The 22,093-nt window shown below is 44.9% G+C and overlaps 3 protein-coding genes across 11 annotated transcripts in view; 1 reads left to right on the top strand and 2 right to left on the bottom strand.

Annotated features, from left to right (window-relative positions):
- FGFR1 (fibroblast growth factor receptor 1) overlaps positions 1-1,048 on the top strand; it is a 50,934-nt gene extending 49,886 nt beyond the window's left edge. For 8 of the 9 annotated variants that reach the window (XM_040242957.1, XM_040242954.1, XM_040242955.1 and 5 more), the window contains one exon: positions 47-1,048. In XM_040242957.1, coding sequence (XP_040098891.1) covers positions 47-223 — 177 coding nt within the window. In that variant the 3' untranslated portion in view covers positions 224-1,048. The remainder of the gene's footprint in view (positions 1-46) is intronic. The other variant, XM_040242952.1, reaches the window with a different exon arrangement.
- Positions 964-19,334, bottom strand: LOC120865666 (LETM1 domain-containing protein LETM2, mitochondrial-like). The gene is made up of 8 exons (XM_040242962.1): positions 18,630-19,334; positions 16,266-16,409; positions 13,525-13,662; positions 12,920-13,120; positions 11,595-11,714; positions 8,194-8,307; positions 6,122-6,214; positions 964-5,142 (listed from the first exon to the last, which is right to left on the bottom strand). The coding sequence occupies exons 2-8, from the start codon at positions 16,365-16,367 to the stop codon at positions 5,089-5,091; spliced, it is 822 nt and encodes a 273-aa protein (XP_040098896.1). The 5' UTR covers positions 16,368-16,409; positions 18,630-19,334; the 3' UTR covers positions 964-5,088.
- LOC120865667 (LETM1 domain-containing protein LETM2, mitochondrial-like) lies at positions 16,369-20,456 on the bottom strand. The gene is made up of 3 exons (XM_040242963.1): positions 20,340-20,456; positions 18,630-18,710; positions 16,369-17,436 (listed from the first exon to the last, which is right to left on the bottom strand). Exons 2-3 carry the CDS (start codon positions 18,674-18,676, stop codon positions 16,962-16,964), a joined length of 522 nt encoding a protein of 173 aa, XP_040098897.1. The 5' UTR covers positions 18,677-18,710; positions 20,340-20,456; the 3' UTR covers positions 16,369-16,961.
- Positions 20,457-22,093: the final 1,637 nt, after the last annotated feature.

The raw sequence follows: 22,093 nt of genomic DNA, 5'->3' as shown, positions 1-22,093 counted from the left end.
GGGAAGCAGAGTGCCGGGTCCTCCATCTTTTTGTCTCCGCCCTCAGGAGTACCTGGACCTGTCAATGCCCTTGGACCAATACTCCCCCAGCTTCCCCGACACCCGCAGCTCCACCTGCTCCTCCGGGGAGGATTCCGTCTTCTCTCACGAGCCCTTGCCCGAGGAACCCTGCCTGCCCCGACACCCGGCCCAGCTGGCCAACGGCGGACTCAAACGGCGCTGACTGGCCCCCAGACCCTGCACCCGTCCCCGGACTCCATCCTCAACTGTGGCCCCACCCCTCCTCCCGCTGGACTAGCTGCCTCCCCTGCGCTCTGCTGGCTGGCCTCCCTGAGGCCCGCACGCCCGAGCTCCCCTCCTCTCCTCCTCACAGCCTGACAGAGGAGCAGGGAGGCCGGTCCTTGCTGACGGCTACTACGTGGCCTGCCAAACGTTGGACCAAGACCCCCTCCCTGCCGCCTGGAGGGTCAGGCAGTGGGGGCCGAGCCGCCCTCGAGCGAGAGCCGACTTAGCTTTCCCGCGTTGGTTTTGCCTGCTCTGTGCAGCCCACGTGCCCGTGTTCTGGTGGCAGGCCCTCGGGGTACAGCGGGAGTTGGGTGTAGGGGTGGTCAGCGCTCGGGCCTCCGCAGAAGGCGACCTCTGTTCCAGACGGATAGTGCCAGTGGCTTATTGATTCCGATACTAATTTGCTTTGATGACCAAATACCTGGTACCCGAGGGTGGGGACGCAGAGGCCGGGAGCCGGCGGCGTGGCCCTGGGGCCCAGCCCCAAAGCAGGGGCTCTGTACATAGCTACGAAGAAAACACAAAGTGTATAAATCTGAGTATATATTTACATGTCTTTTTAAAAGGGTCGTTACCAGAGATTTACCCATTGGGTAAGATGCTCCTGGTGGTTGGGAGGCATCAGTTGCTATATATTAAAAAAAAAAAAATGTTTTTAAAAAGGTCATATATTTTTTGCTACTTTTGCTGTTTTATTTTTTTAAATTATGTTCTAAACCTATTTTCAGTTTAGGTCCCTCAATAAAAATTGCTGCTGCTTCAATTTTATACGGGCTGTGTGACACGGGAGAGGAGGCCGGCTGGGAAGGAGCGAGGCTGCCGGGCTCTGGGGCTGGCTGTCCGAAGGTCTCTTCCCCATGGGTCCTGCTCTGAGGCCTCAGGACAGCCCTCCTTCCTCTGCCGGGCTTTGGGAAAGAAGGCAGGTAGGGGTCACTGGGCCCAGGGCCAGGCCGCACCGCCCCCTCCACCACACGTTTCCTTGGGCGGAATGTGGAGCCTCTGGGATCTGAGAGTCACAGGGAGCTGAGGGCCCAGCTCGGAAGAGCCAGGAGTGGGGCTGAAGTGATGAAGAGGCAGGCCATGGATGGTTTGACCCTGGGCGGCAGGCACTCAGACCTAGGAGTGGCTGCTCCTCTGTGTGGGTATGGTTCTGCCTGTACTTCTGTGTCAGGGAGGACCCTTCACCTAAGACCAGCTTTACACCCAGGGCCCTGGCTTCAGGTTTCTTGTCTCCCAGGCTGCCTACCCACCCCCACCCCCGCCAACACCATTCTGAATTCGAGTGATCAGACCGCGTGTGCTGGGGCTAGCACTTGGCCTCCTCCAGTTCTTCCCATAGGAACTCTACCCCAGCCCTAAGGAAAAGGAAGACATTCTGTGAAGGTGCATTTTGGCTGCTGGGGAATTTTCTTCCTCTGCCACCTGCTGGTTATCTCTCCCCCGACCAAGTAGGTGCCGGCTCCTTGGAACCTTAGGGCTCAGGCTGTTGGTTCACAGCGTCTGCCCCCAAAGCTTGCTCTTTGCTGGATCCCTTCTGAGTATAAAAGCAAGTCCAGTTTCGTTTGGGAAGAATGGGGTTGCTCCTGAAGTTTCCTTTCTGAGCTGTTTCTTGGGCCCTTCTAGTGTTGGCTCATTATAAAGTTCTGTCTTCTGCTGAGTAGCTCTGTGAATATGCAACTGTTAACATACTCTGATTTGTGTTCACGTTTAAGGAAGGCATATACTGGTGAAGAACAGAATCAGGAAATGAACTTTAGCTTTTAAAACCATTTGTGAGGACAGCTTGTAGTGGCGCCTTTCCTTGTAAAATACTGATGATAGTTTGGGCCCAGGGTTGTGTGCATGGATGGTCGCTCTTTCACAAAGGGCTTTGCGTGCCTTCAGTAGAGGCAGTGGGACACAGCTCACTGTTGCTGTAACAGTGATGTCCTTGCTGTTACTACTCTAATCACCCATGAATTTCCCGAGAGACTGAGCTGTCAAATCAAAGATAGTGAAATTGACCTGAGAGAAAATGAAATGGCCATTTTACTTAGCTGACCGGATTGGGTCTCTTGAGGAAAGAGATCCAGTTTATCTAATGAAGATGTCATCCTGTCAAGGCACTGAGTCTGTCTGGTTTCCTGAGGGTTAAAAGATGAGGGCCGGAGCATTGGTCGATACCACCTTCCCGCCCTTTCTAAATAATTGCCACAGGCCAGGGGTCACCGGTCCCCCGGCACCGCTAATGTACTATATTGATCTCAGGTAAGTAAGATTGAATCATGGCTGAAGGAAATTTATCTCCATGACAGTGAAGTCGCTGTGTTTCTCACAGCCGCCACTGGGGGGAGCCAGCGGGCCAGAACCCTGGGCAAAAGGAAGGTGTCGATCAGCGTTAAAGTTCCGTTAGTCTGACCCTACCTACTGGTGTGCACTGGTATTGACAAGGAGATCTTTAGGTTTTAACACTATAGAGCATTTATTCGATATCACCGTTGCGACCTGTAATGACTGAAACACAGAGTTAGTCACGGCACAGGTGCAGGTCCATACGTGCCAAGCCATCAACACCTTTCTGTTGAAGCAGAATTCTCAGGGTGTGAGATGGGCCAAGTCTGACATCACCACCGGGGTTGGGCTTTAGAAAATGCCTAAAATTATACTCGGTGAGATTATTAGCAGCTGGTGCAGCCACAGAAGATGCATTTGTGGGGAAGAGCAGAGAGCAGGGCAAGGAGACAGGCTTCCACTCAGCTGTTGGGAGGCAGGTGGGCAGGGACCCAAGCGTTGGGGCAAGTTCTCTCTACGTTGGCACTTAACAGTATTTAGGGCCATTTAAGCTACACTGCCTCCCAGACGTCTGTCCTGGTGCGTGGAAATGATAACGTTTGCTGCTTGCACCAACTAGAGGTTTAAGTGTCTCTTGTTCCTCCCAGAGGTTGGGGGGTCAGTTAAGTGGGGTGTTTCAAGCTGACCATATCTGTCTCTCCCCAACTGTTGTTCGGTGGCCTATTGATAGCTTGTGGGAGTATTTACATCACTGCTTTGCAATACTACAAGTCAGGGCTCCCTCCCAACCATGCCCTAGAGATGGCTATTAATTTTTTTTTTTTTTTGAAACCACGCCACACAGCATGTGGGATCTTAGATTCCAACTGGGGATTGAACCCAAGCTCCCTGGAGTGGAAGCACAGAGTTCGAACCACCAGACTGGGTGTTAATCATTTACCAGAACACTACTAGCTCAGTCTCAGCAGTGGGCTGTACTATAACCGTCATGGGACCCACCAGTGAAGTGAGCTCTCTGAGCTACTATCAGAAGAAGGGGAAGAGAGGTGTATCGAGGGTCTCAGATGCCTATTTATGAAGCAAACATGGGTGAAGTCCAGCTGAGGTCTGAGGTGGCCAAGGGCCCCTTTCCCACTGTGCTCACGGGGAAAGCTAGAGTTGTAGAGCGGCCCCACAGCACCCATGAGGCACCCAGCTGCAACAAGGTTGCATAAATGAACAAGCTAACAAGGGTTTGCTCACATGCAAACCCTTGAAATATGAACTAATTAAAATAAACACACATCATTTTAATGGGAAAATTTACTATGAATCACCTTCCAAGGCCAATGGCATGGAGTTCCTCAGCAGGACAGGACATGGTGAGGCTTGTCCTCTAGCGGAGGGGAGGTTTAGGGAAGGTTTTAAAGTGCATTTCCTTGCTGTCAAATGCTGACAACATTCCTCTTTTAGATGACCCCAGACAGGTTGATTTTTCCTTGGTTCCATGGATGCCCATCTAACTGCCTTCAATTCCACAGCAAGTACAGAAATCTAGTTTCTACAGCTAAAACACCTCTTCCTAAGTACTCCCCAAGGGAAGAAGGCTGGTGGTCAGCTGCATGGTGATCGATTTATTATTAAGGTTTTTCAGTATGGACAACACTGAAGATATCCAACATAAATATCTGAACATAATACCTGTTCCTAGGTAGTATTGGGATTGTATCAGACTCTTAACAACCCCTGTGACTAACAGACAGTCTTGTTTGTGAAAGACAAACAGACCAGAAAAACACACACCCAGCACAAACAAATGGTTCGGTCTTAAGCCCTTAATTATGTTTCCTAGCAAGATGGAGGCTAATGGAAGCCATATGTGCTGGAGGAGTGGCGGCCTCCCAGATCCCTGCAGCCTCTGTGGGCCCGAGGGGGGCCGCCAAGTCTCTGATTGCCAGTCTATTGAACTCCCCATCTTCTTCCCTAAGAAGCTTTTTCTTCTTTAGATCCAAGAAGACCTAACCAGGGACTTACATCTATCCCATCTCCAAAGGTACTTTGGTTCCAGGGCACTATTCCTACTGGTGGGTGGGTGTGGGTGTGTGTGTGTGTGTGTGTGTGCTCAGTTTGTACAGGCAGTGAGAGTGCCTGTGCAATGCTCGTGATGACTGGCTTTAAAATTTCCCTAGTTCCTACCCAGCTTACTGAGCTAGAGACAAGAGATATCTTAAAGCATCAGGCTGATTCCATTGAGCAAAAAAGTTTCCTCTCTTAAAAGGACGTGAAGTTGCTAAAAAACAATATGGCAGATGGGCCTTACACAAAGTCCAGTGGGATGATCTAATGCTGCGGAGAACATGGACTTTGCAATTAAATAGTTTTCCAAATGATCCGAACTTGGTCTTGCCACTGACGTCATCTGAACGGTTACAAGGCCTCAAAAGACTGCCCTGAGGACTAAATGACCGATCTTCTATCTCAGGGACGTCCTTTACGGATGCCACTGCTGAGGGCCCCAAGCCAGAGAGAGTAAGCTCCATCCTCCATGAGTCCTTATGCTCCATTCGAACTAGCCTTGCTGTTCTGGGTTGTCTTTTCTGATTTTGCCTGGAGTATTGGGGTACAAAAACATAAGGACTTTAGGGACTGGTCATAGTGAGAAAGAAGACGCGCAGACAAGGCCTTGGGTCAAACAATCTGGGTGCTCAGTGTCTCCCTCTTTGGTCCTCAAGAGCCAGCAGAGCCTCTCCACAGCTCAACTCTCCTGTGACCCCCTACTGTTCACTGCCTCCTGCTTTCTGGTCTCACCCCCAAAGGGGAAAAGTGGATAGATAAGTAATTTCTCATTTACATGCACGTCTCCTAAGATTCTTAAATTGCTTTCCTGCTAGTATTTCCTGACATCTGAAGCCTGTGTGAAATACACAACATATGGGAACTATTTCCATCTGGCGCAACAGAAAATAAGAATCTGCCTATATTGTAATTAGCTTCTAGACTTAACATGTTTAGTTCTGAACCACGATTGCATTTGTTGATATATATATTTGCTTTTGGATCACTGAATTTTTTTAAAAATGTAGTGGTTATAAGATGACTGAAGTTCAGCCTACATCTTCCTGTTTGGACGACACAGAGAGAGGGTGTGGTGTTTTGCAACAATTATAATTCTAGATTCTCACTGCCCCTAAAAGTAACTTGAGGAAAAGAGTTTCCTTTTATAGAAATTTACATCTTTAGCAGCAGTGATGGATTCTTTAGGTAGTGAAACAGACTTTGATGGTGTTGTGGGTGATGATGTAACTGACGGCAGCTGTACCCATTCTTCACCCTTAAACATCAGAGCTGACAGCTGGGTTACTGACTCAAGGTGTACTGGAGCTACAGTCACACTGCCATGACTACCAGATCCCTGAAACAACTACTGAATGTCTGCCACGGGACTCAACAGGCAAAATCTGGAACCTACATGCATACGGCCAGATGCCGAACTTTCTTAGATCAAGCAGTACCCCAAAATAAGTGCTTACTAAAGGACACCAATGAAATTAACTTCTTGTTATTTTCATGTAATCAAGTGTCTCACCTTAGTTCCCTTCAGTTGAGGTGCTAAACCAGCCATGTTCTCTTTAGATTCAGGGGGAGTGGGTGATCCCAGGGGAATATCTGTCTTTGGAGCCTAGGGAGAGAGAGATTTTATATAAATTAACCTGTTTGCTCCTCCTGAAACTCAGAAGCACTTCTACTTTAGTACTTTTCAGCACAATTTGCTTTCCTGACTTCCTTTCTGGGTGAAATAGGCAGTATATGTCCCTGAAATAGCAACTTAGTATTCCTTTTAACTTTTGAGCACTCTAGATACAAAAGTTGCACTCTAATCAGATTCTGATATTTAAAATCCTTTGTTATTAACAAGCTACTTATTTGCCATTCCTATCCTGTTCTCACTCTCAAAAAAATAAAAATAAAAAAAATACAAAAGTTGTCATTTCTCACTTAGGCATCAGTTTCTGCCAGCATTAATATAACAAGTCAAAACTGACACCTTTGGTGTCATTTTTGGTGGCTAGTAATAAATGATTTATTCAAATGAAAGGTGTTGCTTAATAGAAGCTCCTGTAATACCTGAAGATGGAGGGAGGGAGGGAGTGGTATTTTAGAAGCGCTAGCTAACCTGTCTTCAACAATTACATTAATTACATTTGAAAAGTAAATCTCTGCTCTTTGGAAGTAATTTCTTCATGTACTTTGGAGGGGAAAGGGCTACATATATCCAAAACTATAGTATATTCAGTTTCATGTCTCAGTTCTCTACTGAACCTAGCATGCTACTTGTTTTTATTTTGTACATATGAAGAACAGAAATTTAAAAGCATGTATTAAAAACAACAACAATAACAATAAAATGCCTAGGAGCCTGTCCTTTTGTCCTTAATTCCCAGGTAGTTTTTCTTAATAGTATTTCCTTTTCACAATTTTTTTTTCTTTTTTTGGCTGTGAGGCATGTGTGATCTTCATTCCCTGACCATTCTTCTATTCCCTGGGATAGAACCCAGGCCCCTGCATTGAAGGCCAGAGTCTTAACCACTGGACCACCAAGGAAGTCCAATTCCCAGGTGTTTCTTAACCATTCCAGAAAGCAACGTCTGGATCAAGAGTTTATAACCCTCTAGAATCATTCTGAAACTCAAATTTAGCTCTGAGACATTTCACTACTGTAAGACTTCCTTGCTACTGAGAGCAGTCTAAGAATGACAAGCAACTGGTCTGTCTCAAAGAAAGAGTAACAACCCAGGAGCCTGTTAGAACATGGTCTACGCTCCAGACTTTATCACCTAAGTTTCCCTAGAATGCTTCTGGACAAAGCCCAAATCCAGATCGGTTTCTGAAATTTTGGAAAAGGAAAGCAAGATGGTGTTTGCTGAATTACATTTTTCATGTTGGACTTCATGTTTTTCTCCACTTGCCCAAGGAGTCGATAGCATAACCGAGATTCCAAATGATTGGTCCTCATTCCAGAGTGCTTAGGTCCATCCACTTGGCCACAAGTGCAGCCTCTTCTCTCGTGGGCCCTCCTTTCTCACACATGCAGCTTCCGAGTCAGACATGAAACCACAAAGCAGGGAAGTGAGAGGCCCCTTCTGATGGACCCAGAGCAAGATGCTCTAGTGACTGGGCCAGTCCTGGGTTCTTGAGAACCCCAGGAGAACAAAAGCTACTGAGTTAAAGGAAATGGGCTGAAAGGAGACAATTGCTTATTTTCTAGATTGGCCATTCACCACTTAAAAATTAATAGGAATCTGGGCAAATGAGACAGACAGGAAAGAACAGGAACCATTCAGTATCAAAGGAGAAAGAATGGTGAGGAGGAGGGAAAAAAAAAAAACCCTCTAAGACTAGACACTTAGAATAAAGCCAGATTCCTGATAAGAAATCAAATAAGACTCCTAAACACAGTAAACAGCTCTAAAGCTAGAGGTGGTTTGAGTAATTTTCATTTTTTAAAGGAATTTTTAAAAGATCTTAAAGCCACTGGGACCAAATTCCAAAAGATAAGCCAAAAGATAAGCCATAAGTCCTACTCTGACTGTAAGAGGAAACGGGTTTGTGGAGCAGCCCCAGTCATGGGGTCTGGGTTCCCGTAGAGCCAGGACTCACCTCTCCACTGAGTGGTATCTCAATTGGCTTCGGCTTCACGTCTATCAGGTAGAAGGTCCGGGACAGGAGCAAAAGAGAAGGTGGGACATTCTCCTTCAGGTGGAGGTCCTGCCACTGGAGAATGGGACAGGGATGAAACATGACAGTCACAGACCGTTCGAGTTGGACGTGACCCCCTGCTTCCCTCATCTCCTCCTCTCTGGTCTCACAGGCCCCCAGGCACACGCTGAGTGCTAAGGACACAGGCATGTCTCCTGGCTCCTGCATTCCTGCTTGGGCCCTACAGCCCCTCACAGCCAGAGAGGGAGGTTCAATTAACCTCTCACACCCACTGTGGATCAAAGGAGGTAAGTATCTTCAGTATAAAGTAGATAAATGTAAAAGATTACATCAATCTCATTCATAACTAAAGAAATTAACATTAGAATGAGATGTAATTTTTCAAGCTCCAAATTGGCCAAATTTTGGATAGGGGTGTGTGTGTGTTAGTCACTCAGTCATGTGAGTCTTTCTGACCCCATGGACTTTCGCCCACCAGCTCTTCTGTCCATGGAGTTCTCCAGGCAAGAATACTGGAGTGGGTTGCCACTCTCTCCTCCAGGGGATCTTTCCCACCCAGGGAACGAACCTGGGTCTCCTGCATTGCAGGCAGATTCTTTACCTACTGAACCACCAGGGAAGACCATAGATAGATAGATATGTGCACATAAGACAAAATTCAAAAGGTAAATTACCCTATTCTTTCGATACCCTATTTCCCTCCCTGGAATCAACCGCTGGTACCAGTTCCTGATACAATCTTACAGCGATATCCTATGCATATACAAATATATATTTAGGGACTTCCCAGCACCAGTGTTTTCACTACAGGGGGTGTGGGTTCGATCCCTGGTCGGGGAAACTGGGATCCCACATCCCTGTGGCATGGCCAAAACAAAACGAAACCTCAGTGGTAGCCACAACACTTGAGCCAACAAAATATTAACAACAAAACCAAATGTACATTTATATGTTTATCTTTACTCTAAGGATGACATATACACACGTTTGCCCTTTGCTTTCTTTCACTGAAGTATCTTGGAAATCGATTTGTACCAGTAGACGTAGAGAGCTGCCTTCTTTTTATTTATTTTTTGGCCACACCATCCAGTGTGCTGGATACAGAATCCTAGTTCCCTGACCAGGGATCAAACACACGCCCCCTTCAACGGAAGCACAGTCTTAACCACTGGACCACCAGGGAGGTCCCAGAGCTGCTGCCTTTTAAATGTCTGTAAAGGATTCCATTGATGGAAATGCCATAATTTATTTGATTATTGTACTAATGAACTTTAGGCTGTTTTCAGTCTTTTGCTATCATAAATGGTGCTGCAATGGATAATCTTCTAGGTATGTCATTTTGCACATGTGCAATAATATAGGATAAATTCCTAGAACTGAAATTTCTAGGTCCAAGTAAATGCATTTTTAAATTTGGAAAGCTGTTGCCAAACCTCCATGCAGGACTCTACCAGCACTCCATGAGCGCCCCTCTGTCCTTACACCCGCCCCACCACAGCATGCCACCCACCTCTGACCTTTCCCAAGGTAACAAGTGCATGTGGAATCTCAGTTTTCACTTTTTTTTTTTTTTTAAGTTAAGACATTTTATAAGTTTATCATTTTTAGCTTTTCCTTTCTATGAGATGTCAGCCATATCCTACTGCAGGATTTTGGGAACAGTAATCCATAGCAATCCAATTCATTTTGGGAATGAAGATTGTGAAGATTGTATGGTTGGCTTAGTTTTCTTGCTCCCTTGAAGGGGGATTATAAAACAACATATCCTTCCAACAAAACAATTTGACAGGATGAAGTCATTGAATACCCTACATACAGGAAATAAATGATGTTTAAGTAACCCCTAGAACATGCTCCCCTTCCAATCAGAGCAGGTCCAACATGGAAGAGGAAATCGCTACCTGATGTGGTTCAAAGCCACAACAGTGGTTCCTAGCCCTAAATAATTTGTGCACACTTTTTTTTTTCCAGCTGTGCCAGACCTTAGTTGCAGTATGCCAGACCTATAGTTGCATAATGCAGGCTCTTAGTTGAGGCATGGCAGCTCTTATCTGCGGCACGCATGATCTTTAGTTGAGGCATGCAGGCTCTTTAGTTGCAGCATGTGGGCTCTCAGTTGCAGCATGTGGGTTCTAGTTCCCTGACCAGGGATTGAACCCTGCACTGGGAGTGTGGAGCCTTAACCATTGGACCACCAGGGAAGTCCTTCCACAGCACCTTTTACAGCAATGGGAATGAAGATTGTAATAGGAGTTATCACTTTGTTTTAAAGCAGTTAAAACAGTTTAAACGCTCCGTTAAAAATCTACTGTTTGAGAGAGAGTACGTTATCAGAGGGGAGTCTGCTACAAAGCTAACACTTGACCCTGGTTTGGGGCATGAATTGGGAAAGCAGCCCCAGAAGGTGTAGGCCTTCAGGGGGATTCCCCCGGATGACAGGCCCTGTATCAGAGCTTCAGCTCAGAGCCCTCATGATACCCAGAGGAGGAGGCACATTGGAGGGTGGTCCCAAGACTTCTGTCCCTTGTGTACCTACGCTTTCTCCCAGTTACTCAATTAAACGTTAAACTCCATGCTGCCATGAAGGGATTCTGCAGATGTAATTCCAAGTCTCAAGTTGGTTGACCTTAAAATACAAAGATGACCCAGGCAGGTCTTGTCTAATCACATGAGGCCTTAAATCCAGAGCTAGAGGTTGGGTGAGAAGTTCACTGTAGATGGAGAGGCCGGAGGGGCTGAGAGTGGCCTGGGGCTGGGAGCCAGTCAGGAAACAGGGCCCGCACTCCCACAGCTGTGAGGAGTTGAATTCAGCCAACAAACTGCATGAGCTTGGAAGTGGAATCTCCCCCATGGCCTCCAGAAAGGAAAACAGCCTGCACTTCTGGCCTGCAGGACCCAAAGCTGATCAGCGGGTGTTACTTTGAGTGGCTAAGTCTGTGGTGGTGTGTTAGCAGCCATAGACAGCTACTCAACAGAGTACCGTGTTGCAGTCAAAGCCAAAGAAGGCCAATTAGGTAAGATGGCAAGGCAGAAATTAAAAAACAAGGCCTGAAAATGGGAAGGGGGGCTTCCCAGATGGCTCTAGTAGTAAAGAACCCTGCCTGCCAATGCAGGAGACATAAGAGACACGGGTTCAACCCCTGGGTCAGGAAGGTCCCCTGGAGGAGGGCATGGCAACCCATTCCAGTATGCTTGCCTGGAAAATTCCATGGACAGAGGAGCCTGGAGGGCAACAGTCCATAGGGTTGCAAAAAGTCAGACATGACTGAAGCAACTGAGCAGACACGCAAATGGACGGGAGAGAGTTCCAGGGAACAGGGCCCAGGAAAGCGACCACTTGCCTCTGTGAGCTGCTGTCTCAGCTGCCCCTCAGTGAGGCCCAGTGACAGCATCCCTCGGGCCCTGCAGGCAGCTTGGAGCTCTGACACACTCAGAGCATTCACCCCTTCCTTGGCAATTACCTGTGGGAAAAGACAAAAAAAAAAAAAAAAAAAAAAAAAAAAGAAGGAATGGCATCAGGTCCTTTGGTTCCAGTTTTGCCTAATCCTTCCATTCCCACAAGTCAGGGGAAAGGCAGAATCAGCTAGCTTTCCCACTCTGACCCCTGCATGGACTGCCACAAAGGCCAGGCGCTCAATAAAGCCAGGTGACCGCAGGAGGTCCAGTGGTGGAGGTGAAGGGAATCCTGCCAACAGGTGTGAATAATAGAAACTTCTAGAACTCCACCGCCTGACCCCGAGGTGTTTCTCCCTCTTGCATTGCCTTGCGCCTGGTTGTGACAGCTCCACTCCACTTCCCTTTAGTGGTGACTTTAAGACTCATTAGAAAAGCATTCCATTTGAAAAGCTTTCAATGTACCATTTGTTGCACATCCCAGCAGCGTTCCTCCCCACCCCCCCAACCCCCTAAGAACAGCCCCAACTCCCTGGGCCTCAAAACTCTTTCAATAAATAACTTAACACAGTTTCTACTTGGTATGACCCCAAACTATGGGACTTCTGGGACCAGTATTGTTTATTCCACAGTTTTGAAAGCAACCACTGAAATCTAAATGGGGCCAATGGGATCCTGCCTTCTCAGTTCTGGGAATCCTGCTCCCTCAGGCAGAATCCTTTTAAAGCGGCTGATTCAGATTCAAGAAACATTCTTTCCACTTTGTTAGGATACTAACGAGTAGTTACAGTCCAAATGGTGCCCTTACTCCTGAAGATGTTGGGGTCCTGCCTTCCCTCCTTGGTGGTCCTTGGCCACCCCTTCTTACCAGCATGGCTCACCAAGCTCCAAGGGAAGGAAGCATAGGGCAAGTGGGGGGGGGGGGGGGGGGGGGGGGGGGGTGGGCATTGAGCACTATCCTTGGCAGTGCGATCCACTGTTCCCCAGGATATACTAAGCTGCTGTTCCTTCCCCATGGGTCCTAAAACTGGTTTTGATTAGCCCCAAAGACATCCAAGCTACTCACTGCTTACAAGACCTTCTCAAGAGCCCAACAGGCAACTTCGAAAGTGAGTCATCAAGGTTCAGGTTATCAGTGGTTGCTCAGACCACTCATTCTGCCAGAACCAGCCTCCAGGCAGACCTAACAGAAGGCACTGCACTTTGTCACAGAGCCACCCTAAGACAGTTCCCAAGGCCAGGCTAATTCCCTCCAGCTGAGTTCAGCTCTTACCTCATCATCTGCTTTTATAGACTTCAGCCTCATCAGTAGCTGGAAGCGAAGCAGATTGTTGGTTCCAAAGGACTGCAGTTCCAGCAGTTTGCAAAGGGCCACCAGCTGAGGTCGGTTGAGGTGCTCCAGGGTCAGCTGATCCTCAAAGAGTTTGGAAAATTGAACTATCTCCTTGGTGCTGGGCTTGTGGCCTGTCTGGACCTAGGCGGTGGGACACAGGGACTAATAAAAACCTGCTTCCTGCTTAAGGAATCTTCCCTGTAGACCATGTGAAAGATGCCAAAGCATTTACGGATTCTATCTTATGTCTGGAAGTGGGCCCTGAGTTACAAAGAGTTTAAAAAAAAATCTGTCAGAAGTCAGCCTAAATCAACTGAACAATCAGGAGAAGTTCAAAAGTTTGAGTTTCATTGTACTGTTTTTCTAAGTAGTTATTAACATCTTCAAAGCATTGATGGCTTTAAGATAGGTTTTCTGCAAACTCCCATAAATGTTTGAAATACTGTATCTCTATAACTGAGATATTTGCAAATTCAGAGATGAGGAACGATCTGGAAGCTCCATCATGACACGAAGTTGTCTGGTTTTACATAAAAGACTGACACCTGTTTGACGTAGGAGGAGAACTGTGTTGAGGCGTCCCCCAGCTGGGCCCTGTTCCTCTTTGCCATTTCTGTAATCGTTTCTTGAAGGAATTTCGCTAGTTCCAACTTTGCAGCCATTTTCTTTCTCTGTTTTTCTTCCTTCATGATGGAAGAGGAAAAAGTTAGAATTAATCCTTCATGATTACAATTTGGTAGATAAAGATGAGAGAAACGTAACTGTGGTGGTGTTGCTTGTCATCTCTACTTCACGAATGAATATTCTTGTTAGACCTAATTCAAGGAGTTTTGTGAAAACCAGAGAAAAATAAAAAGTAGCCTCGATTTGCAACTTTTCTCCTTAATCTTACCTTTCTCTCTAATGCAATCATCATAAATATTGGATGGGTTCAAAATAGTTCCCTCAGTGGAAGCCTTTATCACTCTTTAGAATAAAATACACACTATCTCTTAACCTGGTGCAAACTATCTAGGTCACTGGTCAAGCTGACCCCTGGTCTGAGTGACCCTAGATTTTCCTTGGCCACAAACCAAACTAGGAAGTTAAGCTAATGAACCTTACAGGTTAAGAAGAAAACAAACACAATTAATTACAAGATAATGAAGTGCTATAACAGATATAAAAAAGCACTACGTAGAAGAGAATTAAATGAATACTCTTAAGACATTATGTTAACCACTAATTCTAAATCCTTATTCACTACCAGAGATATAATGTGGTAGTATTTTCAAAATAAACATGATCAGGGTGGATACAGAGGAACAGGAATAAATGTGTTTTATATACATACATATGTATATACATATATATATGTATTTCCCCCCATTAAGTTGCCCAAGAGATTCTAATGACAAGCAAATCATAGCAATCATTGTTTTTTTTTTAGAAATAGAAGAATCAGCCCCCTAGAATCACACAATGGCAATACCATGACTAAAACCCGAGCAATCATCGATTTCATTCATCTATTTATTGAACATTCACCATGTGCTAAGTGCTAGGGTAAAATGGGCAAAAACAGGTAAGAATTCCTGCCCTCAGGAAACTTCTAGTCTAATGGGAGAGACAAACATTTTCAATAATAAACCAGTAATTCCACTGCTGCTGCTGCTAAGTTGCTTCAGTTGTGCCTAACTCTGTGAGACCCCATAGATGGCAGCCCACCAGGCCCCTCCATCCATGGGATTCCCCAGGCAAGAATACTGGAGTGAGTTGCCATTTCCTTCTCCAGGTAGCTCCACAAATTAATGTAAAAGTATATCAGGCAATGAAAGAGAAGCACATGGTGCTGGGACCTTATGTAAGCAGAAAGCTAGGTACTCATCTTCACTCTCTTGCTCTCTCCCTCTGTTCATGGAACAAAGCAAAGGAGAAAGTATTTTCTAATACTGTGGCTGTGATATGTGTGTGCATATGTTCAGGAAACAAGCAATGTTGAGGAAAAAGGAATACTTAGATAAATCACTACCTCATCCTCCACCTCTTTCTGCATTCACTAACACGTTCCTTGGGGACTTCCCCGGCAGGTCGGTGGTTAAGACACTGCACTACCACTGCAGAGGGTAAAGGTTCAATCCCTGGTCAGGGAACTGAGATCTATCATGCCACATGGTGCAGTCAAAAACAACAAAACAAAAAAAACCCCACCATATACACATTCCTTGGAATCCCATGGTATTAATTCTAGACCCTGACTACTTTAAATGTAAGTACACTAACTTCAAACCACTGCCAGGCAGTTAAATATTGCAATTTGATTCTACCCTTTAAATCTGTCTCAAACCTATCTTCAAAGTTTTACTCCTGATGAAACTTTTATAATTCAGGTTTTGTCCTCCCTCTCTCTCTCTCATGCTACTATAATAACATTCCAGCTGATTCTCATTTGGCTCCGTCCTCTTTAATCCTTCCTGCCAACACACTGTTTTCCTAAAATATAGCTCTAATCATGATTGATTAGATGATTTAGATTGATCTAAAATATAGATCACTTTTTTTTTCTCATCCCCTGCTTTGCAGTCACCTTCCATCAATCACCACAGTCAAAGTCTAAATTCCTGAGGGTGGTGGATACTTTCCAACCTGACTCCAGCACAGTATGTGAGTCTGATCTTCTCCCATTGATCCCCTAGTGCTCCCTGCTCCAACTACAGAGGACCAGTCTATGGTCTCTGATTATGTCATACGCTTTTATACTGTTAAGGCATCTTAAACACTAGTCCTTCTATCCAGAATGCCTTTCAAACAGTGTGGTAAAATTCTACCATTCTGTCATCTCAGATCCATGGTCACTGAGGCAGGGAAACATGTCTCAGTCTGATTTAAAAGTTGCCTTCTTTGTTCTCTCACGGGGAAGGGTCCATGCCTTCATCCGTCTGTCTGGCAGAGTGGCCGAGATGGAGAGAATGAAGGCGCTGCCTCGGTTGGGCAGCCCTTCACCTTCATAGTGGCCATCAAAGGAGGAAAAGGACACCCTCCGCTCAGGAGCTACTCATAAGCACGCAAGGGTCTGTTTGAGTAAATCATGCCCACTGGTCATCTAGTCACAGTTAATTTTTGTGTGGCCAAAAAATAAATTAAAAAAAAATAAAATTAAAAAATTTATAGGGGAAATAGGAGCAGGGGTCAGAAGGTAGCTGGACATCCTCTCTACTTTCTGCTCAATTTTTCTGTAAACCTAAAAACTGCTCTTAAAAAGATAAAACTCTATTAATTCTTTTAAAATCTTTCAAAATCCTCATACCTTTTTGGATTCACTTTCAAAAGTTGATGGCAACATCTCTGGGAAAAGTTTCAGAAACACTGGCAATAAGAATTCCATGAAGGGGACGATGATGAACACCATGAATGGAACCAGGCGGAAGAAATCAGCACAGGTTCTCAGCAGCTAAAGAATTAAAGGCATATGCAAATATCCATTATTTCTGGCCATGCCAAAAACAAAAGTCTGCCTCAGTTCTGAAAACATTAAAAACCCAGGGCAGCTATTTATAAAATGGAAAGGCCGGATTTTCCTCTGTACCTTAGCTCAGAAGTAATGTTTATGGGATATCTTCAAGGAAATCTGTGACAATCAAAACATATTATTGGCATCTCTGAGCTTTCATCTAAGTCAGTACTTTAATAACATGGTATCTGTTAAAATTGATTTTTCAAATGCATATACTTAATACATTAACAGCAGTTTCTACTCCAGATGCACAGATCAAACTGGAAGCCTCTCAACTCCTTGGAGAAATTAGAAAACACAATTCTAACCATTCCATGGGCAACTATACACATATTTTAAGAGCCCTTCTACAGGTATACAGCAAGTCGGTTGCAGATAAGTCAGAAACTCTGGTTCTCACCATGAATTACTATTCCTACTCTGGGGTTTTTTCAGAGGAATTTAAAAGTTGGTTCATCAACAGTTCGTTTCAATTTTACATTTTCTTTCTCAAATATGACTCTTGCCTACCCTTCTTCTCTCTCGCCTGGTCAGCACCTGTCCATGCAACAGCCTCCAAACCATCCTGGCAGCAACTTTGGTATCAATCCAAAGCAAATAGAATCCATTGTAATAATATTTCAGTTCATCTGTAATTATTTGTCTATAAGATCGCTTTGCTTCCTTAATCCTCATGCCCTCTTCTTTTGCGGGCTGAGGGCTTGGCACCTGAGGCTTCTTTGCTGTTTGCTCCTGTTGATGCTTACTGGGGGCCTCCTGCAACCAGCAGGTTGAAGTGTGCAGCTCTTGGGAGATTCTGGCTCGTAAATGAAGTCCTTTATTGCCTAACTGACTTGGATGGGAGTACTTTTTGCTTCCATAGTTCTTCATATAGGTTTTGTTTAAATGGCAATCTGGTAAGTGAAGAAATGCAAATGATGGGGAGTAAGAAGAGCTGGTAGGCTGGACAAAATGGTTAGGGAATCTGGAATAAAGACCAACAGCCTCTGAGTCAAGCACATACTATTACAGAATGAAAGAGTAAAGAAATAAATATTTTATCTGGTAAAAACAAAACAATCATTTTTAATCCTGCATTTTTCAAAGCTGATCATGTTCATGAATGAATGACATACAACTTTTTAGTCCAACTGAATAACAGTATGCTTTGTGGGTGAATGATACACTCTATGAGATATAATAATAAGTTAATTCCTAAGGATAACTGTTGAGTTACAAGCTAGAAACTCTGTGACTATTAATTTAAAAAGCAAACATTTTTCCATCCAGGCCTATGTCTGAAAGTTTTGTCTCTATTATCATTAAGCAGGTGGAACACTTGTGTTTTCTGCTACTCTACTGATGATAGAAATATTGTTTGAATGAAACATTTCATGGTCCCTGTGGGGATTAACCAATCACATAATACTGCTTTGTCTATGCAGTGCCCAGGGACTCCTTCAAATAAGGACTTACAGCTGAAATGTTATTCACCTAAGACTCCTGAGGTATGTTGGGTATAAGAATTAGAATTAGGCTCCCCAGCCAGGGATCTCTACATTCCAGTTTTGCAACAACTCAATCTTCAGCTAAATTGACACATCAGATTGTTTGAAAATAAAAATAAGACCCAGCTAGGTAAAAGAAAGTTTCTGGCAAAGAGATTTCTTTTTGCAAAGAGATGGCTTTTTCCATTCCTTCAGACTATTTTTGCCAAGATAAAGCACTTTTTGAATGGCCAAAAGGGAAAATGTACAATGTATTTGGCACACAGTAAGTCCTCAGTGAATATTCTTTGGAATAAGTAAGTGATAACAGACCTTACTGGGGCAGGTATAAGCCCTAGGATTGGCTTGCTTGCCAGCCATTTTACTCCTTTTTACATCTAAGGGCTGCATGTAACATTCATCAGTTACAGTGGTGTCACTCTAAAGCCATTATATTTTCTATCTTACCTGTTCCACACTTTTACAAAATTATTCAGCTTGAGTTCTAAAGCATATAGAAAATCTGGGTAAGTTTAAATACATTAAAATGCCTGCTTCCTAAAAGCCAATGCAATTAAAACCAAGAAAGCTTTAATTGTGTACTGAGTCTATCCTTTTACATGTATCTTTTCCATCTAGAAAAATAAGGTTCATATAAATAGTGCAGGGAGGAGGGAATCCCAAGGCTTACCTTGTCCGGGCAATAGCTAAGACTGTTTTATAACTGTAGAAGGCCATATTTATATTTTTTTCAACGAGTCAACATAGGGACCTGGGCAGAAGGAGTAAGTAAACAATTCAGTACCTTAAAAACATATCGGTTATTCAGATACCAGGATTTAAGTGTTATAAACTACTTCAAGGGTAGAAAATTTGCATATTCTATTCAAAGTGTAAAATCTCCCTCAAGTTCATTTCCAATTTCATTCTTCATTTCCACCAATCAGGAGTAATATTTTCTTAGCCCTGGATTTGAGAATGGTACTTTTAGATCCCCACACATAGAAATGATTTCTAATACAATGATGTTCATATGATGATATGGTCTTTGAAGATATTTTGATTTATGGTAAATAGTACTTAGTAATTTACTTGAATGGTTGCCAAGTGTCTAAGAAACTGATCGAGACACACTTATCTGTAGCCTAAAATTACAAGTAGACAGTAAATTTTCTGCATTGTTTTCAATTATCTTTACTCCTTACTTGGCCAAGCTGCTGCCAAACCTTTAAAGACTGAAAATACTCATTAGTGAAGTGAAAATATGCAAGATACCTACTAATAATTCAAAAGTGGAGGAAGCCTGGTTTCCTATGCTAACGATTCTCTAAAGAGCCCAAGTGAAAGTCGCTCAGTCGTGTCTCTTTGTCGTGTCTCTATACAGTCAATGGAATTCTCCAGGCCAGAATACTGGAGTGGGTAGCCTTTTCCTTCTCCAGGGGATATTCCCAACCCAGGGAACGAACCCAGGTCTCCCGCCTTGCAGGCGGATTCCTTACCAGCTGAGCCACAAGGGAAACCCAAACTGAGCTTTAAACCTTTAAATAAGCTTTCCCAAAATTTTTGACTATCCTACCGGCGCTTTTCAGCCAAAGACAGCAAGGGAATTAGTTTCTCACACTGTCAACAGTTTTCCTGCAGCTGGGAAAGGAGTTCCAGTCCCTCCTGGTCGGAAACCTCAACCATAGAGCTGACGTCTTGAACAAGAATTCAAATGATACTCCAGAACATCTGAACCCAGACCAAGGGCAAGTCGTCTCCAGTTGGAGGGGGACAGTTAATCTGCTCTGAGCAACCACTTTCCAGGAGGGCGGGGCCAAGGCCGAGGAGGGGCGGGGCCGAGGCGGGGCGGGGGCGGGGCCGTCGGCGAGCCCCGCCTGCCCTTCCGCACCGCGACTCTAGCTCAACCGGGCCCCAGGCTCCCTGGGTTACCTTTGCCTCTGATTCTCGGCGACACTGGGGCAAAAGGCGCCCTCGGCTTCCCCAGCAGATGGCTTTTGTGCGCCTTGTGCGTTGATGGGCTATTTTGCTGTGGTAGGGTCTGGGGGAGGGCGGTCTTTGTTTTTTTGGAAAGGGGATGGTGCAGGCAGTGGGACCACGAGCTTTGGAGGTCCGAATTTATGGAAGGAAGGCGAAGAGCATCGGGGTGCAGGGTGCGGAAAAGAAATGAGGAAATGAAGCACAGAAGGAGCGGGGGGTGGAGGCTGATCTCAAAAGTTGGGGCGCGGGTAGGGGACCGAGGTCAGGGGCTGAGGAGAGAGCGGGGTGGGGCCTGGAAGATGTGGGGAAATCTGGGCGCCGATGGGAGGAGCAGGATACGGAGGGCAGCGGGCTCCGGAGGAAAACAGGCGGGCGCGGTCCACCGAGTAACAGCCTGAGGACTTGTCCCGCCCGCCCCTACCTCCTCCGGCCGGCTCCCGGAACGGCTGCCTCAGTCCTCTAGTGCCTTCCTAATGCCCTTCCTCCCCCGGCTCCCCCAGCTAGAAGGGCCAGAAGCCAAGTCTCTATGGCTCTACCTCTTTCCTCCGCCATCACGTCACTGTGAGTGACTACACCACCCGCCAATCAGCTCGCAGATTCTGGGGCGCGAGGGCGTCCTTCGCGGTGGCAGCCCAGGAGGCAGCGAAGTCCGGTTCCCACCGGCGGAACGACTTATCTACGGGGTTTAGTTTAAGGAGTTGTCTGTGCTGGGAGGTTCAATCCTGCCTGTCCGTCTTCTGTAGGCTGTGGATTCACATCCCTCCGCCCCCCACCCCCCAAAACCCTTTCTTGAAGACTAGATGGAAGAAGCTCTTACTCTACCAGTAGCATAATATGCCTGATAGTCGCCATGGTAACCATCTGGGAGTCACCAGTTACATCACTTTGATGTATCCCCCTCCACCTTCCAACTCCGCAACTGCGGGCGGGGAAAATAGCAGGGAGGGGGAAAATAACAGGGAGAGGGAATGGCAGAAAGGGCGGGAAGGGTGAGGAAAACATTCCTCTCCTATCTCTAGGGTCAAAAACTGGAATATTGAGAAATCTGCATATGGAAATATGAATTCCACTAAAGAAAACTGCTTTATTAATGTTCTCTTAAGAGACATTGTTTATGTTCAATAGTGTAGAAATCTCAGTATTTAAAATGTATATTATAGTAGTCGTGCGGTGATTTAGCACTGCAGATTTGGGGGCACTTCAGTTAAATGTTTTCGCTCCCCAGTTATCTCTACCCATCCATTTTATCTGACTCTAGAAGGAAAACACAATTTTGGTGGGTCTCCTTTGACTAACACCAGACAGGAAGGAATCACTTTCACACGAAGGCTTCTCTTTACATGTAACTGACCACAAACTTTACTCATCTGGGCTGCGCATTTGTAACAATAAAAGCTGACGGGTATAAAATTTCATTCTTTAAAAAAAATGAAGGCAGCTTTTAATCCACAAAGCATTTTTTTAAACTAATAACCAAATAGATCAACTATGTTAAATGGGCAAAACTTTTCGGTGTGGCCACTAGAGGGCCCATTGTGCATGTCTGATAGCCAACTTTCCACATAAAGGCTTCCCCTTAATGTTCTATGTTTTCTAGAATTAAAATCTATAAAGCTTTGGTTTCTGTACCTTTCCTTCCCTGAAAATTCCCAATGGTAAATTTTGAACTCTAAAAAGCTAGGTAGGTATACTTTTCACATTAATTTCATAAATTAATCACTGCATTATCATGCACATGTACTTTTCTGGAAAAGATCATAAAAGATGTAAAAATATTCCTCTCAGTTCCCTGGGAGACATTTTATACCGGGAAATTATTCTTATTCATGCATTGTATTCATTTACAACCAGGCACAGTGAAAATCATTAAGTATTCATAAACCAGACGAGCGATTCCAAACCCAGTATTTGAAAGATGAGCTAGACTTTCTACCATGGCCATATGTCAGCAATCACATTTTAAAAAGGGAAGGGTTAAGAATCTTCCTTATTGAAATCCATTGGCTCAAAGCAGTGTCTGCCTTCTGTTACCAGACCTGGTGGGTTTTTTCTTACTTTCAGAATAAGTTATTTATCATGTAATGAGTTTCTTAATATAATCTTCAAAAGAGAAAAACAATTTTTTTTCTCCCTAACCTTGGCCCTGAGAATTGTAGGTTGCTTTCTTAATGAGCT

The sequence above is a fragment of the Oryx dammah genome, unplaced genomic scaffold, assembly GCF_014754425.2.
Source record: "Oryx dammah isolate SB20612 unplaced genomic scaffold, SCBI_Odam_1.1 HiC_scaffold_7, whole genome shotgun sequence".
NCBI classification, from domain to species: domain Eukaryota; kingdom Metazoa; phylum Chordata; class Mammalia; order Artiodactyla; family Bovidae; genus Oryx; species Oryx dammah.
The sequence above is the reverse complement of the archived record's forward strand: the minus strand, read 5'-3'. Positions and strand labels throughout refer to the sequence as shown.

Excerpts from the sequence above, each read along its gene's own strand:
- LOC120865666 (XM_040242962.1), bottom strand. The coding sequence starts at position 16,367 with ATGGTGTTCATCATCGTCCCCTTCATGGAATTCTTATTGCCAGTGTTT. Across the intron at positions 13,663-16,265 it reads TTGAAAGTGAATCCAAAAAG|GAAGAAAAACAGAGAAAGAA; the intron begins GTATGAGGATTT and ends TCCATCATGAAG. Across the intron at positions 13,121-13,524 it reads TCTCCTCCTACGTCAAACAG|GTCCAGACAGGCCACAAGCC; the intron begins GTGTCAGTCTTT and ends CCCACCGCCTAG.
- LOC120865667 (XM_040242963.1), bottom strand. The coding sequence starts at position 18,676 with ATGGCCTTCTACAGTTATAAAACAGTCTTAGCTATTGCCCGGACAAG. Across the intron at positions 17,437-18,629 it reads TTAGCTATTGCCCGGACAAG|ATTCCCTAACCATTTTGTCC; the intron begins GTAAGCCTTGGG and ends TCTTTATTCCAG.